The sequence below is a fragment of the Salminus brasiliensis genome, chromosome 7 (genome assembly GCF_030463535.1).
Source record: "Salminus brasiliensis chromosome 7, fSalBra1.hap2, whole genome shotgun sequence".
Classification (NCBI taxonomy): domain Eukaryota; kingdom Metazoa; phylum Chordata; class Actinopteri; order Characiformes; family Bryconidae; genus Salminus; species Salminus brasiliensis.
In genome coordinates, this window is record NC_132884.1 from 31,093,591 (window position 1) to 31,112,014 (window position 18,424).

General features: G+C 39.6%; 1 protein-coding gene across 2 annotated transcripts in view; it reads left to right on the forward strand.

Annotated features, from left to right (window-relative positions):
- Positions 1 to 18,424, forward strand: part of LOC140560265 (metabotropic glutamate receptor 4-like) — a 164,700-nt gene that overhangs the window by 120,194 nt on the left and 26,082 nt on the right. For both annotated transcript variants that reach the window (XM_072684592.1, XM_072684593.1), the window contains exons 4-6: positions 9,901 to 10,036; positions 10,964 to 11,118; positions 11,993 to 12,133. In XM_072684592.1, the coding sequence (XP_072540693.1) occupies positions 9,901 to 10,036; positions 10,964 to 11,118; positions 11,993 to 12,133 (432 nt within the window). The remainder of the gene's footprint in view (positions 1 to 9,900; positions 10,037 to 10,963; positions 11,119 to 11,992; positions 12,134 to 18,424) is intronic.

Sequence of the window (18,424 nt, forward strand, 5' to 3'; positions counted from 1 at the left end):
ACAACTACACACTACGCCCTACGCAAGGCGTGTCGCGAAGCTCATTGATATATTACACCCTACCAGCAGTCTATTTTCAGGCCTTCCGCCTGCATCGTGTAGATAGCAACAGTGCTTGCGAATGTATCTACCAATGGGTGTGGTGGTCTCGAAATGAGGTGTGTTCAGGTAAATTTCAGGCAGTCTTGGCAAGGGAAAACACAGGTGCACCACTGACTGAAAACAACCTAGGCAGACATCAACAGTCAGACGTTCATTGCTATCTTGAAAATGAATTGTGTGGCCAACGCTCATACACTCCAGCTATGCAAACTTTTACATCAACAATAAACAGAATACAAAATAAATAACATTATTCTAGAGGTGTGGCGCTCTACCGCTTCAACAAGCCATCCCGGACTATGCGTGATGCGCCATTGAAATAGCAATCTGCCAAAGTCAGACCGCACCTGGCTCTTAAAGGGAATGGCAAGTGGCACGCTGATTGGTTTATTGCATGTTACGGCCAAGCACACCTATGAATAATGAAGAGACTTAGTACATGCCTTTTGCATGTTTCGAGCCACGCAAGGTGTATTTTCCCATCATTACAATAGCAAAGACACACTGACACACCCTAAATCATATATAGAGCCCTATATATTTTAGATTCATAAATCTTTGAATATGACAGCATGTTGGTAAGTTTGTCTCTGTAAGTCACCTCAGTGGATTTAAAAGGAAAAATCAAAATGTTTTATTAAAGAGGTTTACCAAAAACACTGCATAAACCCTTTTTAAAAGGCTCTAAATAATTGAATAAACATAATTATAAATATAAGGTTATTCTAATATTTGAATGCTAGTCCTGGTGCAATCAATGACTGCTTGATGTCTGGAACCCACAGGCTTTACTTAATGCTAAGTTTCCTCCCCTGAGATGCTTTGCCTGGCCTTTACACCAGCTGCCTTCAGTTGCTGCTTGTTTGTGGGTCTTCCTGTTTTCGGTTTTGTCTTCAGTAAATGAAAAGCATGCTCAGTTGAGTTGAGGTCAGGTGACTGTTGACTTGGTCTTATAAGAACATTCCATTTCCTTGCTTTAAAGAGCTCTAGGGTTGTGGTATGTTTTTGGTCAGCATTTATCAGTACAGTGAAGCATTTTGCTGCATTTGACTGGATCTGAGCAGGAAGTATAGCTCTACATACTATGTTCATTTTAACAGTTAAATGTTATAGCCAATGCCATAACAGTGCCTCCTTCATGTTTGACATGCTTTAGATCATGAACCTTTTCTTTCTTATCCATACTCAAAGTAGACTTTTTAGATGTTTTTTGGCAATCTAATCTGACCTTTCTGATCTTAAATGTTATCAGTGCTTTGTGTGTTCAACTACTCCAGTTTTCTTCAGTGGTCTGTGTTGTTGAGCTTATCAGTACATTCCTTCTTTTTTAGGAATGCAGAAAATTGATTATTTGTCCACTCCTACAATTTGTTATTTCTCATTTTTTTAATATTATATTTTGTTTTGTTTTTAAACTTATTGATGGCCTTTATTACTTGCATTGACACTTCTTTGGACCGCAAATTGAGAAATACCAAATTCATTTTCCATGAAAGGTAAAGGTGAAGGTGCACATATTTGTCACTGTACAGTGTACACTGTACAGCGAAATGTGTCTTCCGCATTTAACCTATCTGGTAGTGAACACACACTCACACACACACATGTGTTAGGGGCAGTGAGTACACACACACACACCCAGAGCGGTGGGCAGCCAACTCCAGCGCCCGGGGAGCAGAGAGGGTAAAGGGCCTTGCTCAAGGGCCCAACAGTGGCAGCTTGCCGAACCCGGGAATCGAACCCACAACCCTGTTATCGATATTCTAACCGCTGAGCCACCACTGCCAGTCTATGAACAGTCATGAACAGTCTATTTAATGCTTGTAATAAACTCCAGACACTTATGCCCTTAGTTCATCATGAAATAGTGAGGGAACAGGCCACACCTTTCTATAAAACTGCTTATCAGACTTTTGTCCAATTACTTCTGAGCCTGTGAAAATGCAGGGACTATGTAAAAATAGCTGTAAATATTAATGCAATAATGTTCTTAAACCCCTTGAATTGAAGGGTTTTAATTAAATCACATTTAATTGCTTCATTTAAAAGCTAACAGGGTGGCAAAATTACAAAATCTGTCCCTAATGTAGGTCATCCTGACTATAGGTCATAAAGCAATAGATCTTACACCTGAATAGTAAACAATAGTATGTTAAAAATAGGCAAAAATAGGCAGTGGTGCAACCTGTGGTTTAATATTGAACATATAAAACTTTATGAGGTGTAAAAGTAGTTATTTTCAAATTATGCGATTTACTACATAGGAAGTATGGATTCTGACAGAGAGATATAGGGAGTGGAACAACAAACGATCTTAATGGTCAAAGGTTGTATGTGCATATGTAAATGTATACATATATATATATATATATATATATATATATATATATATATATATATATATATATATATATATTTCTTGGCTAATTGTGTGGAAAGGGAGAGCCCCTCCTCCCCACCCTAAGTGGTAGATCAGCCAGTTGGGTGTCCGCAAAGGCACTTGGCAGATTTAAGCACTTAGACGCTTGACAAAGTGACTCTTCTTAATCAATTTCAACGCATCAGCAGTAGCATGCAAGCCCCCGCCACTCTGCCCCTTCGACTCCCTTTGAATCTCAATATTTAAAGTATCTTCGGGGCCCCAGTAATGGGCCAGATTTATAATGTGCCTGCTGCTGAGAAGCCTTGACGGGATGATCTTTGAAATGGCGAAATAGATTTGGTGACTTTTAAAGGTGACTGCAATGAATGTGCGTCGCAGAGGGAGGCTGTTGGCTGCCAGCGCTGTGGAGCCTACACGGCCAACCGCTGACTGATGAGCAATCTTCAGGCCCAGCATGCACAAGCCCACCTCTAAACATGATCCAGAATTCATTACATGCACAAGCCGCAGAGGCCTTGCTAAATTCAATCAGGCAGGATGTCTGCAGGTGGTAAAGCATTTGCAATGATCATGTGACTTTCAAGGCCAGTGTTGAATAAATATAGATATATTGTATTTTAGCACTGGGGCAGAACTGAAATGGGATGTTGTTAAGTAATATTGGGCTGCATGTGAAATCTCCAAATTTTCACAGCAGATAATATTTCAGGTTATGAGAATATGAAGCCATCAAAATAAATTCAGGATTCGGCCATAATCGTTTAGTTTTACCTAATATGAGACGTGTTATTGTTCAGAGCACTGCAGTATTTGCAGAGAGAGTATGTGAACACATTCAGAATTCATATCTGTAGAGGATTATTACTAATTCATTTAACCAGAATAACAATAAAAATTGCTTATTAAGTCAACTTTGTTCAAAATGGTAGTTTGTGGCACAAACAGTAAAAACTAAATTTTTTTTAACTGTAAATGTGGCATTGAGAAATCGATTAAATCTATTAATCTATTAAAAGCTGTTAAAGGTGTGTATTTCTACCACAAATCAACTAGAGCATTGATACCATTGACAGGTTTTCTACAGTGGATCTACATCTGTCGAGAAGTAGCTATATTAGGCAGCAAGTGAACAGTCAGTTCTTGAAGGTGACGTGTTAAAAGCAGGAAAAATGGTTGAGTGTAAGGATGTAAATGACTTGGCTCAAATTATGATGGCAAGACGGTCAGAGCATCTCCAGGGGTCAGTACCTACCAAAATCGATCAAAAAGGAACCATCTGTGAACCAACGACAGGGTCATGCGCACCTAAGGCTTACTGATGCAATCCATGGAGGTCCCACCTCACAACTTACAGGACTTAAAGAAGTTGTTGCTTCGTCTTGATGACAGATACTACAAGATGCCTACAGCTCGTGTTCCTTTAAATGTAAGTTAGTAGTCAGGCAGAATTAAAGCCCAGTCTCACTGAAATGTGATGCTGGCTTTTCTTTTAGTTGAATTTTATTTCATCAACTCAATCTAACACCCACAAACTTCAACTTCGGCCATCACAAAGAAGTTTTTAGAGACAAAACACCATTTTTACTTGGTGTTTCCACACGTTATTTATAATAATACCTCTATATCACTGCGCCAAGTGAAAGTCACTCTTTAAATCAGAGTGTGAAACTTTTAAATAGGCTGTGATTTGACTTCATTTAAAGTCTGCTGCTGAAGACAGTCTGCTGAGGTCTTTGAACTTTTCAACACTTTAAGTGTCTTCACTTTGGCTTTTCTCACGTTGTGACTGGCTAGGGTAATTGACTATGGCACAGGGTTCGCTGACATTCTGTTACTTTGACTTATGGTTGCAGCCCTAGAAAGTTCTCTTATTCTACAGCTATAGTAGGACTGATAGAAGACTGAAGGTATTTTTCCTAATCATTTTCCATAAGCAAAGTCTTTTTCCCATCGCCTGCCCTGGTATGTAGCACATTCATTTTCCTTTTGGATCTCACATGTCAGATCGATCTCTCTCTTAATTTCAGTCTTAAAATCATAATTATTTAATTACCATTAATATATTTCTGATGATCTTAACTACATGTATGAATTTGGTGTTTTAGTAATCTTCCTTTTTAGATGTATTAAGTGAAAAGTTTCTGATGACAATTAAGAAATTGTAAAACAAAATTCAGTTCAATGGTTAAGACTTCTACAAAAATAGACTTCTACAAAAACTCAACACTTTTCAAAAGTCTACTATATATTGTACACAGAATTTGACTGCTGCTGCTGCTGCTGATGATGATGGTGTTGGTGATGATGATGACTATAATGCTATGGATTATTAGTACTCCTATTTGCTGTTGCCAGTCCATTTAATATATTCACAAGATGCACACATGCCATTACTTTAAGACACAAAATAATACATCTACAAAGACATGCTGTCCCTGTATTATCATTATTACCAGTGGGTTTTCCTTCCAAACTTCTGTAAGCACTGAACACTGTTGGCAATCTGTGACCCATTAAGCAGATGGTGCATTACTGCAATAGATATGTCTGGAAAACAACCAAATGAAACCACTTACTGCATTTGGTAGGGAAAACTTAAAAGTAGTAAAGAGAAAGGTTAATGGAGTCCTTCGAAGGCAGTCTGAACAAATGTTTGTCTTTCAAAAGGAAGGCAACTCCAACTGCCTACTGACAGCAGACAAACAGTCTTATGCAAAAGTTTAGGCAAATTATATATATATATATTTTACTGAGAATTAATTAACACACTCTCTCACATTTTCTCTAGCTAAATATACATACAACCCCTCCAATAACTCAATAATCAATATATCCTATGCAAAAAAATTGAGCAACCTAAGCATTGCAATGTCTCCATTTTTTACTTAAGACTGTGAGTAGCTAATCAATCCAGATAAAGGACCAGTTCTAATTAGAAGCAGAATAAAATGTCGAAGCTTTTTACTTTTTCAGACACTTCAAACTGGGTTCTACTACTCATCAAGCTTGGGCTTGTATGGGCTATAAGAAGATATCCAAGCATTTTCAGCTTCTACAGTGCAGTCTGTTATTAAGAAATGGCAGTTCAGGTGAACTGTGGAGGTCAAGGTGAGATCTAGAAGACCAAGAAAACTCTCTGAGAGAACTGCTTGTATGCTGGAAGGTTAGGACCCTCATATGACTGGCAACCTGCATTAAAAGTGAACTGAGTCAAGAGGGTGGTGCACAGTTCCACAGCATTATTAGCACAAGCATAATATTCATGGAGGAGTCCCAAGAAGGGAAACCTTAACGGTAACCTCATCACAATACACAAAAAGTGTGTTACAGAACATTTAGAGTAAACAAAAAAGTTCTGAAAGAAGTGTCATGGACTGATGAAATCAAAACCACAGTCAAAGCAGATTAGATTTGGAGAAAAAGGAATGCAATGGGATGTAGCGCTACTAATGCAAATGTCTTATCATAATCAGATGCATTTGCCTCTCCTGCTGCTACTCTTTTTTTGGCATGTAAAACACTTTTGTTTTGCAGATGTATGAATTTCTGAGGTGTCATGGGAGAGAAATGTGCAAGCACGCGCTGACTTGGCGGGAAAAAAAACTTCATCCACTGAAAAACAGGACGGTTGTGTACACTAAAATGATGCTCGCATTTACTTTCTGTTATTTTAATGAGGATCAGCTCAGATTACATAATATCCAGACAGATGAACTGCATAATTCAATTAAGCAACTAACAAACACTATGGGTTGGTTTCACAGACAGGGATTTAGCCTAGTCCTGGACTGCACAGCATGCTGAACAAAGATTCCCCTTTGAAAGGACTAGGTAGTCCAGGACTAGGCTGAATCCAGGCCTCACTGGACAGGTTACCTCTCCACGCCGTCGACTAGTTAATTTTGCTTCACAAGATACTGTGGTGGGTCTTGCGGGAGTGTATACCTTTTTACACCTGACTGATCCTTTCTATCCTAGTATAAAATATTTTCATAATGATGGGAGTGGCCTCTAGTGGTGCAGCAGGTAGTGTGCTGCACATCTCCTGGGGCCTGAGGTTGTGGGTTTTAGGTTGGGGCTGTGTGTGAGTTTGGTACACATAGATTTTCTCCAGGTACTCTGGTTTCCTACCACCTTCTGAAATCAAGCATGGTTTGGTGATATTGCTGTTCTAAATTGCCCCTAGGTGTGAATGAATGGATAGACAGGAGACTTGTCCAGGGATTTTCCTGTCTTGTTCCCCCAGCGCATTGATACCAATAATGGTAGGCTCTGGACCAACTGTGACTCTCACCAGGAAGAGGTGGATAAAAGGATGGATGGACTGATGGGAGTAGTCCTTTTCAGGATGACAAGACCTCCATCCACAGGGGTCTGAACTGTATGGCCATCACAGTTACCAGATCTCAATCCAGTTGAACATCTATGGGAGATTTTGGACCAATAGTTTAGAAAGTGCTCTCCTGCACCACCTGCAAAGCACTAATTAAGGGAATATCTTTTGGATGAATGGTGTTCTGTCCCTCATTTGCAGTTCCTCACTGTAAAAAAGGTTTGTTATTGTAACTAACCTGACTGCTCTGCAAGAATCCTGCTGGCCACGTGTCCTCTCTGGCTTCTCTGAAGGACTGCGGGACTGTCACTGTTGTAATTAACATCTTTGACACTGAGCAGTGGTCTCCTTTCAACAAGGACAGGTCAAACCCATGAAAAATACCCTTCCTTTAGAAGGGGAACAAATGGTGTGTCTGAAAGTTGGCGAGAATAGCATAGCTCTGCAGGGAAGAAGGAGGCTGAGGGGAAAGTTGCGCAGCTGATTTCTAAATCATGAAAACAGTTAACAAATTAAACAAGCAGACAGTACAGGAAGACAATTAATTAAAAGCTGAAGCAAATAAATCGTTTTGTTGTGTGCTTATAAAGGTGCCTAATGGGCCTTAAAAGGAAGTAAATTCCTAGAATGTGGGGAGCCTCAGGGAACAGTGGACCTTATTCATCAATATCTTCTTAGAATCTTCTTAAATGTATTCTTAAACGTCTTTGTCAGATTCATAATTTGCACCTCTGCTCTTCTAAATATGGATCCCATTGTCCTCATAAATTCAACCGATCCAGAAAAAAGAAAACATTGGTGAATGTCAGAAACTTTGGGTGAATGGGTGGTGAATAAGGCCCATTAAGATCTCAACCTGGAGATTTTCACTTGACAGGGAACATGTTGAACCTGGACACTCTGCAAGTCTTTACAATAGCTCAAAACAGGACTGTAGTTACCAGTCCAGCCCAGAACAACATATTATAATGTACCAGTAAAAGAAAAAAGAGACAATATGACCAAAAACTACCTTTATCTTCTTTTGCTTTATTCTGTGATGTCATTGTAATATTTTTAGATTACTGCCCTGATATGTGCCAACAGCAAACAAAAAAACAAACAGATAAAGGGTAATATATGTGATGTTCACCTTGTAAAAAGGCTTATAAAGTGGTGCAACCATGGATTATGTATAATATTAACAGCCCCATGTGGGGCTGTTAATATAAAATGTGTCATTTGAATATTCATCAAATTCAATTAAAAAAAGCACATTTAAATAAGGAAAATAAGCTTCTTCTGCCATTGCTGCTAGCATGATTAAGCGCAGCTCAGGCTTTAATTAGCTATTCAAATGTTTGAGTAAAGTAGTGCTGGGCGATATGACCTCAAATTAAAATCATGATTATTTGAACATTTGACCTGGATTGTGTTTAATGAACAAGTATTTAAGTTGCTGGAGTTGCTCAGTTGGCTCTGTGTTTAACCTCTCCTCCATGTTGTTTCCATTGCACAAACTGGACGGGGCAGAGTCAGGTGGCTACTCGCACGGTAGTTCGTTTTTAAAAGGACAGTACACAAACACACACAGTGGGGAAAAGTATTAACAGAATAAAAAATATATGTATTTAAATTAACAATAAACCGACATGAGCAAGATTACACTATGAATCTATGAATTGTCCACCTGAAGCATGTGAGTTTACCTGAATTGCAGAAATACCCTCTCTGCATTTTGTTTAGATGGTATACTTTTTTCCCTCCTCAAACGGGCGCAGTAAGCTAATAATCTCCAGTGTGGGGAAACACTACTTGTGTCAGACATGCTGTCAATTACTCTATTTCAAATCAAGCTTCAATACAATGAAGCCACCACCCAGGGAAATATGGCAAACTAAGCTACACCAACATGTCTGATGTAGTTTACTACATGTTTTTGTTAAGGCAACTTCATGCCAGCTCTAGCCCAGCACACAATGTTTATACGTGTAAGCTGCTAGTTTAGGAACTTTAGAGAAGTATATTTTAGTTAGTGAGATGCCTACCACCAAATGTATTCTAGTTTGATCAGGCGCTAGAGGACGAGCAAGTCCAGAGTAAATGAATGTCCATATGGAGTTTTTGTCCTCATATAGAAAAGCCAAGTCGTTTATTTTGAAGTACGAAGCCAGCTTGGTCCAGACTAAAACCAGGTTTCCTTTAAAGTGGGAGACTAGTACTGTAGTAGACGGCATAATTGTTCTGATCCAGCATGAATGAGGTCTTTAGAATCTCTCTAGAAAACCGCTTCTTATTAATTTGGCGCTCAGAATACCAAAGTAGGAGACTAGTACTGTAGTAGATGGCATATTGTTCTGATCCAGCATAATTGAGGTCTTTAGAATCTCTCTAGAAAACCACTTCTTATTAATTTGTGTGTGTGCACTATTGCTTAGAATACCAAAGTGTTCTGCCCCGACATGAATATGGTCTTCACTTGCACTTTTGGTCAATATGACATGTTTCTAGTTTGAGCTTAGTATCAGACAAAAAACAGGACTAGAAACTCTTGCTGAGTTTGAACTCTCTAAAGCAGATGCACATGGACCTATCTGCACCATGAGTAATGCCAGGCATGGACTAAAGGTGCACAAAGCTCTGCATCATTGAGCTTTGTTGTTTAGCTGTGCATTGTGTTCTCTGGAATGATGGTGCTCCATCCAAAACTTTTGGGATGACTTGTGGCATTTGGGATGAGGTGAGTTGGTAGTCATCCAACATCTTGACCTTACTAACACTCTTGTTGCTGTATGTTATCATATTCACCCAGCAGTGCTCTAAAATCTATACATTCCTGGACAGTAGAGGTAGTTACTCCAACGAAAGCAGGGTAAACCCTTAATTTTAGATGAAACAATGAAGGAACAGGTGTACCAATATTTTTGTCCATGTAGACAAGAAAACACACAAACTTTAGTAAATGAAGCTATTATTGTCCAGTACTTTTCTCATGCCTGTGATGGCAAAAGATATTTGTCACGCCAATTTAGCCCTTAGGATACATTTCCTGTGACATTCTGATTATATCACTTCTCATTTAATGTCTCTTTTCTCTCTGCAGGAAATGTCTGTATCTCACAGACAGTTAAGATCCCTCGTGAACCAAGAGTGGGAGAGTTTGACAAAATTATCCGCAACCTCGGAGAAAACCCCAATGCCAGAGTGGTCATTATTTTTGCAAACGAAGATGATATAAGGTGAGTGTTAATAGGAAAAAATGTAAAGTATCTGAGCTCCTTTTCAGCAGTTGGCTGAGAAGATTGTGTCCTATCACAGGACCCAAGTTGTGCCTCCCAGCGATGTCACAGCAAAATTCACCAGAGCCTAATCAGCCCTGCTACTCTCTAGGTGACTGACTGAGTTCACTTCCCCTGTAGACTGCTGTAGAAAAGCAAAGAGAACCAGCAGTGAAACTGAAAAAAGAAGCTTCAAAAGTTCTGCTGTTGTCCAGCTAAATACAGTACTTCAGTTTTCACCCTCCGGTTTCATTAAAATGGAGCAAAGGAGAACAAAGAACTTTTCTTACAGGACAGAACTGGAACAAAACAGTTTGTACCAAGCTGCAGTTACTGGGTTTGTTGTTTTTGCCTTTGTACAGCAGGAGGTACAGCTGAAGCACTCCCTTGTATCACCCCTGTTGTTCTTTGTAGGCCTGTTCATATTTTATATCACATGTAGGTGGGTTATCAGTTCATTTACTGTAAATCATTTTAATCACCAAGTCCATGATAGTATAATGCTGACCACACTGGAGAAACACATGGGGTTTTGGAAAAATCTTGCAGTGTGCCTTGTGGTATACCTTGTGGTATACAAACTGAAAGGTCATCTAAAGGTGTCCTCATACAAAGCTAAGTCTAGCTTGTCAGGGTCAAGAACACTGGTGTCTGAGTGCAGCTGTGTGAAGCTTTCATTACTGTAAAGAGTTATTTCTTTCCTCAAAAGTGTGGCCGCTGTAGGTGTCCCTAAAAGACAGCACACTTAGCTCATCAGAATTCTCTTGTGATTTGCACAATAAATATATTCCAGCAACCATATAACACCCTGTAAAATAGTTGCAAGTGCAAATTAATATAAAGAAAATACGTGGGTGAGGTGTAGTAATTGTCTGTCACTCTTTGTAGGCGACTACTGCAGGCGGCAAAGAAAGCCAATCAAACAGGCCATTTCATTTGGGTGGGATCAGACAGCTGGGGGTCGAAGATCTCGCCTGTACTCCACCAAGAAGAGATGGCTGAGGGGGCAATCACCATCCTGCCCAAACGCCAGTCCATCAAAGGTATCGAGAATATTTTATAATTGGCCCACACAATAGTGGTATAATATTCATTTATTAATGGTTATTAATTAGGTCATAATCATCTTAAATGTATATCTATTCATGTAAATATCAAATCTTACTCACCCCTGTTCATACTTTGTCCTTTCCTCCAGTCAGCATTAAACCTGTCAGCACAATCAGATCTTTGGTCATATGTTACATGCTACCATGTAACCACCAACACCCATATTTTTACGCATATTGATGGTATGTTGCCTAGTCACAGAAATTGTAATAGGAAGTAGTAATGAACTCTACACACAACATTTAACAACATTAATAATAGTTGCATTGTAAAGTGATATCAAATGATTTGCTCAGCTCAGCTAAATCACAATTAAGATGAAGCACCAGTTGGTGTTCAGTTTATTATTCATACAGTTTGGATAGCACAGTTGGTAATTGCCCTCCACATGACAGGCTGGGCAAGCACACCTCGCTGTACCAGTAACACTCCTAGAGTTCCTCTTGCTTTGCATGCATTCTAGCGTTTTCCAGCTCCCAACAGACCTGATCCAACTAATCAGCTCATTAGCAACCCTTTCCTGAGTAGAACTGGATCTATTAGAACGGAGGAGACACTAAAACGTACAGAACATACAAGTACTCCAGAATCAGGGTTGGTCACCTGTGCTTTGTAGCATAATTAAATTGTACATAAAACATAAGAACATGCCAAATGCCATAAGTGTTAACATACACATAACATATGCACACAGATAATGATCTGAGCTAAGTATTGATGCTATGATTGGTAGATCACAGCATGTTTACCCCTGTAGTTGGTGAAGTCTAGTGCATGCTTTGACACTAATCTCCTTTCTGATCTTAGGGTTTGATAACTACTTCATCGGTCGAACGCTGGAGAACAACAGGAGGAACGTCTGGTTTGCTGAATTCTGGGAGAACAATTTCAACTGCAAACTCAACCGCCATGCCTTCAAGAAAGGGTCGGGGGTTAAGAAATGCACAAGTAAGACATTTAGATTTAGCAAAGCACACAAATGCAAAACTCTAAGATAAAAACAGAGGAATATTGAGAGAAAGAAAGTAGTGCACAACAACACACAAAGGCATGTGCCAAGTCCGTACTGAATGACTTGGCCCGCTCTTCTAATCACTTATGAAGCATCACTTCTGTTTACACCTGAGGCTAATTAGTCATACCTCCACAGCAGTATTTCCTCTCTGAATTCCTCTAATGCTGAGCAGCAGATTGCTTTTAGTAGCTCCACCAAACCTATACGACTGCCGTAATTGGAGAAGTGATAATGATGATCCCTGATTGATTCTGCATTTCTCTGAGAGGGCTTTGGCGCTTAGCCATGGGTTCATCCCTGGTCAGAGCTTGACCAGTTCACTGTGTGGAGTGCATATGGTTTCTAACAATCTTCAGCCTCTTTGCTAGGATGTTATGATGAGGCTGAGATTCTCTGAGGCAGGTTTTATCCATTAGAGCTACAACATCAATGTCAAGTTTTAGTATGTGGTCCACCAGATATTACAAGTGCTTTCAGTAAGAACTCAGAGTTCAGGCTAATTTGATGCACAGACTGGGGGGAGGTTCTTTTAGATGATAGTGTGAAGAACCTGTGTGCCACCTTATGCACTTTAAACTGCAATAGCCTGCAGTTTCTGGTCCAAGAAAGACCCATTGTTGCATTGCAATCAAATAAATGAAGTTATATAATGAAATTGCTGGGTTCACATTATTGCTACCTCCCATGGAAATCCTGAACTTCATTAATTAGGCCTAAATACAATGGGTGATTGTGTATTGAAAGGAAGTATTACAGAGGGTAGGTGCTTCTTTGTTTTTGTGGAGAATTGAATGTTCACATTACCAGCACTGAGGTAACCTCTGCTGGGCATGCCATGGCATTCCATTAGATGTATTACATTTGTTGGTTGTTAGGTGCAAAGTGCTCTTGCCTGCACACAGTGCAGATGCCATTGGAATTGAGCGAGAAAGCAGAAAGTGTCATTTCTTCACTGCATTAATGAGTAGTCTGACATACGTACATATGCTGACTGAATGTGTTTCACAATGTAACGAAAATTGCTTGCCTTTCATACTGTGCTTTATAAACAGTGGCACTTCCGTAGTTGCAAAAAAAAAAACTGCTTGCGCTAGTGGGCGAAGATAATGGCTAGTCATGTTGAAATGCATTGCAATGACAACTGCCTAACATTTTCTAAGAGTAGTATCTCTAAGGGATGAGGTATTTACAAGCGAATACTGATGCAGAACTAGAATCCATTGCCTACAGCCGGGGAAGCACTTAAGCTTGCTGTAGAATTTGCGGTCTGCATTGCAATGATTGCCTATCATTCACAGCTTTGCTGGCTGGATGTTTGCAAACAAAAGAGTTAGACCATATTTTGAGAGTGAGATTGAGCTCATTCCGGAGCGAACGTGGTTTGTTTCAAACTTTGAAAGTATATGTTAATAGGAAACAAACATTTTAGTTGCGCAGAACGAATGAGAATGTGTAACATGAATATGCAAATACAACAGCAAGAACACCACTACAACCACCTCCAACAACAATAACTACAGTTGCTATTGTATCTCAAACGATTGATATGGTGATGCTAAGGGGTTGCCAGGAGATTGTTTTGGGTTTGCTAGGTGGTTGCCTGTTCTTATGGTATCCCACGTGGTTGCTAGGGTGTCGCTAAGTGGTTGCTAAAAGTTTGCTGTGGTATCTCAGGTGGCCGCTATGATGTTATTATCTAGCACTTGCTAGATGGGTGCTAGGGTGTTGCTAAGTGGATGCTATGGTATTGCAGGTGGTTGCTATGATGTTGCTAGGGTATCTCAGAGGAAATAGAAGAATATAATGGAACATAAATCAGATAACCTGATAACATAGCAACCGTAATATTTAATTTATGCATTTATTTCTACATCACACTTAATTTTAGTTAAGGACACATTGGAGGGGTGAAACATGATGGTTTCAACAAAATGCTTTTTAGTCTGTATTCAGAAACACCATGCAGAAAAACGTATGTTTCATTAGAATATTTATGTGCATACTGTTATCAGTCATGGGGGTTGGTGTGCTCGTGTAAGGAGGCTCTGTGTTGTTCCTGTGTTTCTCTGAGATTCGGCAGCGCTAGCCAGCAGAGAGCAACATCAATGCTGTGATTTTCCAGCCTGCACAAAAGCCCTGTGGTTACTGGAGGATTAAAGGGCTGGAAACCTCTGCATTAAACTGGCTCTGTTTCTCCGTTTGCACCACGAACACTCTGCCCTGCTTGAATCAGGCCTGAACAACCCTGCGAGTTCCCATGCAGAGAGCAGCTTTAGGGCTTTGTCATTGTGCTTTTCATTTATATAAAGTCATTCCATGGTCGAGGACGAAATCCAGGTTATGATTTATGAGTGTTGCCTGTCTGAGGTTATAACTCATCTATTGAGCCAGATGAAAAAGACAAAGTACACTCAAAGTAGCTTTATAAGATTACATAAGTATTTGTGTTTATTGGAATAGTTCCCAATACAGGATAAAGCCAATTCCAATAAAAGTGTCTGTCGGCATGTGTTATTGTATTACCTCACCTAAAAAGATTACATCTAGGTCAGAGATAAAAGCCTCCGAGCTGAGGAGCCGGAAATAATTTGTAAAAGAACAATTACCTTTTCATAACTGGGCTGATTTAATGGTTTAAGATTCAGAGCAATGTGCGTGGTGTCTGAAACAGTCCACCTTCTCTCTAAGTTGATTATGACGGTTCTGTCCACTCTGATTGCTTTTCCTCTCCGGCCAAAAGTTAATGCATTGCTTCATTAAATTCATTTGGAAAGAGGCACAAGCACTGTCAGTGCGATGTAATTCAAGTGTTAATTAAAGTGCATTTTAAAACTTCCTTTTAGAGGGGATTATCTTTTGACACAAACACCACAACCCCAATTCAGTTCAAAAAATGTGTTCTCAGTGTCATCCATACATCAAATCCCTGAAGGCATAGAAGTTACAGTTGGTTTGACCTATAGTCCCCCTGAGGTAGCTGCTACAGCCTGTAGAATGGTAAGCAGTAAAATGTTAGATGAGTTTCCACACGCACCCCCTACATCTGCCCTAACCAGATCTGTGATAGAGAACAAAGAAAGAAAAGAAGTATGGGTCATTCTTACTAGTTTCCATGCTCCTAAATCCACTACAGTTCCCACAAAACCATGCCAATATAAAGCTGTGACCAAAACGGATTCCTATATATTTTGAAATTATTAATCGATTCAGATTAGAATTTTAGCAGACATGTGTAAACTAGAGACAGCCGACTTTTACCATCTTACCATCTTTTGTCTAATCATTTTACCTTTAAAATGAATTTGTTGGTGTGGGAGACTGGGGTTCGATTCCTGGTCTGGATGAATATACTGCGCTACACCAATAGGAGTTCTTGGGCAAGACTCAACACTACATTGGCCCACCTCTGTAAAATGAGTCACACTGGATAAGAGCGTCTGCTAAATACAATGAATGTAAATGTAATCCAATGCAGGCTGAACCACTGTAGTGGTATTTTTACTGGTCTTCTTAAGACCACAATCAGTAAGTTACAGCTAATTCTCAATGCAGCTGCAAGAATGCTTATAAGAACTAAGAGATCTGAGCATATAACCCCAATCCAAGTTATTGGACTGGCTAGCAACAAGCTATAGAATAGATTTTAAAGAGGGTCTAATTGTCTAGAAATCACTGAATGGTCTTGTGCCAAGCTATATTGCTGATAGGCTAGAAGTATATAAACCCATTAGGCCTCTTTGGTCACTAGAGACTGGTCGGCTAGTGGTGCCCAGAGTTAGAACCAAACAAGGTGAAGCAACATTTTGTTTTTATGCTGCCAAATGTTGGAACAATCTCCCAGATGACATCAAATACTCTCCAACCATAGCAGTTTTTAAGTCTACCTTAAAAACATTCTTGTTTTCCTGTGCATTTGCTTAGCACTGAAGTTCATTGTTTTTTATTTAGTTGTATTTCATTTTCTTCAATTCCTTTATTTTGTTTATTGAATTTTGTTTTAATGTTGATACTAGATCCTATGGTTTATTTTCAAATGTTTATGCATGTGTGAAGCACACTGAACTGCCAGTGTGCAAGAATTGCTATACAAATAACTTTGCCTTTGCCTTTACATTTGCCTTTAATTTTAGGGTGTTGAGTATGTCGGCTATTCTTCTCAGAGTGGCAAAATTATTAAGTGGAAATTGTGCATGATTTTAGGGGCAATACAATCTCCCACAATGCACTTATAATACCTAGTGAACAGCATAGCTCACTACATGAGCTGATTGTGAACCAAAATGCATTGCGAGTCTCTTTGTTACTAAGCAACAGACAGCAGGACGAAATGGAGTAATCGTTACAAGCCACTGGACGCTGTGAATTTCACATATTTCCCCATGTTGTTTTTAATGGTTAATGGTAACCTCTGTCAGAGGTTATTTCATGAACAGACCATTGCTTTCACTAACTTTACTTCAGAATTCAGTCTGTGTGCCTATAGCGATTTTTACAGCGGCTATCAACACGGCTCAGCCACTCAGGGTTTGTTTATGCGACTGCTGCTGACGCATGTTGATGAGAAAGTGTCCAAATTCATTTGTGTTTCTACTGCGACTTAGTGAACTAAGTAGTTCCTCCCTCTGCTGATGGCTTAGAGGTTTTCAGGTGAAACTCGCAGTTGCGAAATTTGGTGTCTGCGTTGCATTCCTTAGTCGTCATCCATAGCTTACCATGTACAGTGTTTTCTCCATCCGACTGCTCGCACCAAACCATGACATCTGTACTGTGACGGTTTTGTACAAACATGTGTACTGTTACACCCCTAAGGGATATGTGTGTTTAGCAGTTGTCTATGGTATCTGGTAGCAAACTGACCTGAGAGCATCAGGGATGATGGAAGGGCAGCATTGTATCAGGGACAGCAGTGTTCCTGTGGTTTTTAACCCCTGTGAACACTTATGGGTTGCTTTAATAGACATGTATATATGTTGTTGGTGCAGCCATCCTTTTCCCAACACCATTTGTCATCAGTGGTCAGTTTCTGACCACAGGACCACTGTTGGCCAGATATTTTTAGTTGATGGAACATTCTCAAACCAGCAGTGACACTGATGTGTTTAAAACCCACCACACCTTATCAGCACGTTCTTATCTGCACCACACACACACTACTGTTCATCTGGTCAGTGATGGTTCTGTGGTGGTCCCTTTGCGTTGATGGATGGGGTAGAGGGTGGCTGACAAATTGTGTAGCAACAGATGGGCAATAGGCTGTAAATTAAACCTACTTGTGATGTGTCATTCCCAAGTGAGTCTGCTTTTTGATTGGGTTCTTGCAGGTAAACGTTGGGAAGTCACACTGATGTGAGAGTTTTTTTTTAACTGTATTTTATGGTTTTGATTTGTTTTAAGACAAAACATGTAGGTACACTAAGTGAATGACATTCTCACTAAAAAAGGTAAATGCACCCAATCTTATCAACCCCTAACTTATTCAGTATAGGCTAAGAATTTGGAGTGAAATTTAGTATGAATAGACGACTTAGACGACATGAGCACTAGATGACTTTATTACTGCACTGCTTCTTATGGTGATGTGCAATCAAAAGTTTGGACACACCTGGTAGAATCTGTGCTGATTATCTTCTTAAAAGACATTTGATCTAAATGCTAGGGTGACCAAAGGAGTTTATTTGGTCATATAGACTATTATGACTATTTATTGGTCTAGCTAAATGAGTTTATGTATTTTACATTAGCATACTGTAGTGGCATGGTTTCAGGGGCATTTCCACCCTCATACATACACAAAGCCCTAGTCCTACAACTTAGGCCTACTTGAAACCCCCCAGCCATGACATCCAAACTACATTGGACAATTGTGTGTCCCCAGTGTCCTTGCTGTTCATGTGTGAAACAATATTAAATAATATTATTTTGTTTATTAGAAAGTTATATTCTATTGTGATAAGGGGAAGGTGGAAGGTATACAATATGGCTAACTTTGCTTGATCTTGAACAAAGCGCTGTTTTAGAGCTAACTGTATGACTAGGTGCTTGATTTAATACATTTGTGGGAACGGGACTAAATAAAACAACAGAATGTAATGATTAAGTGGTGTCCCAATACATATAGTGTACCTACAAAGGGCACCTATATGGCAAGGCAAACTGATAAAATGGCCAGTGAATGCAGGTACAACTCAGTTGATTGCAATGGAAAGACAAAAAAAAATGTCGGT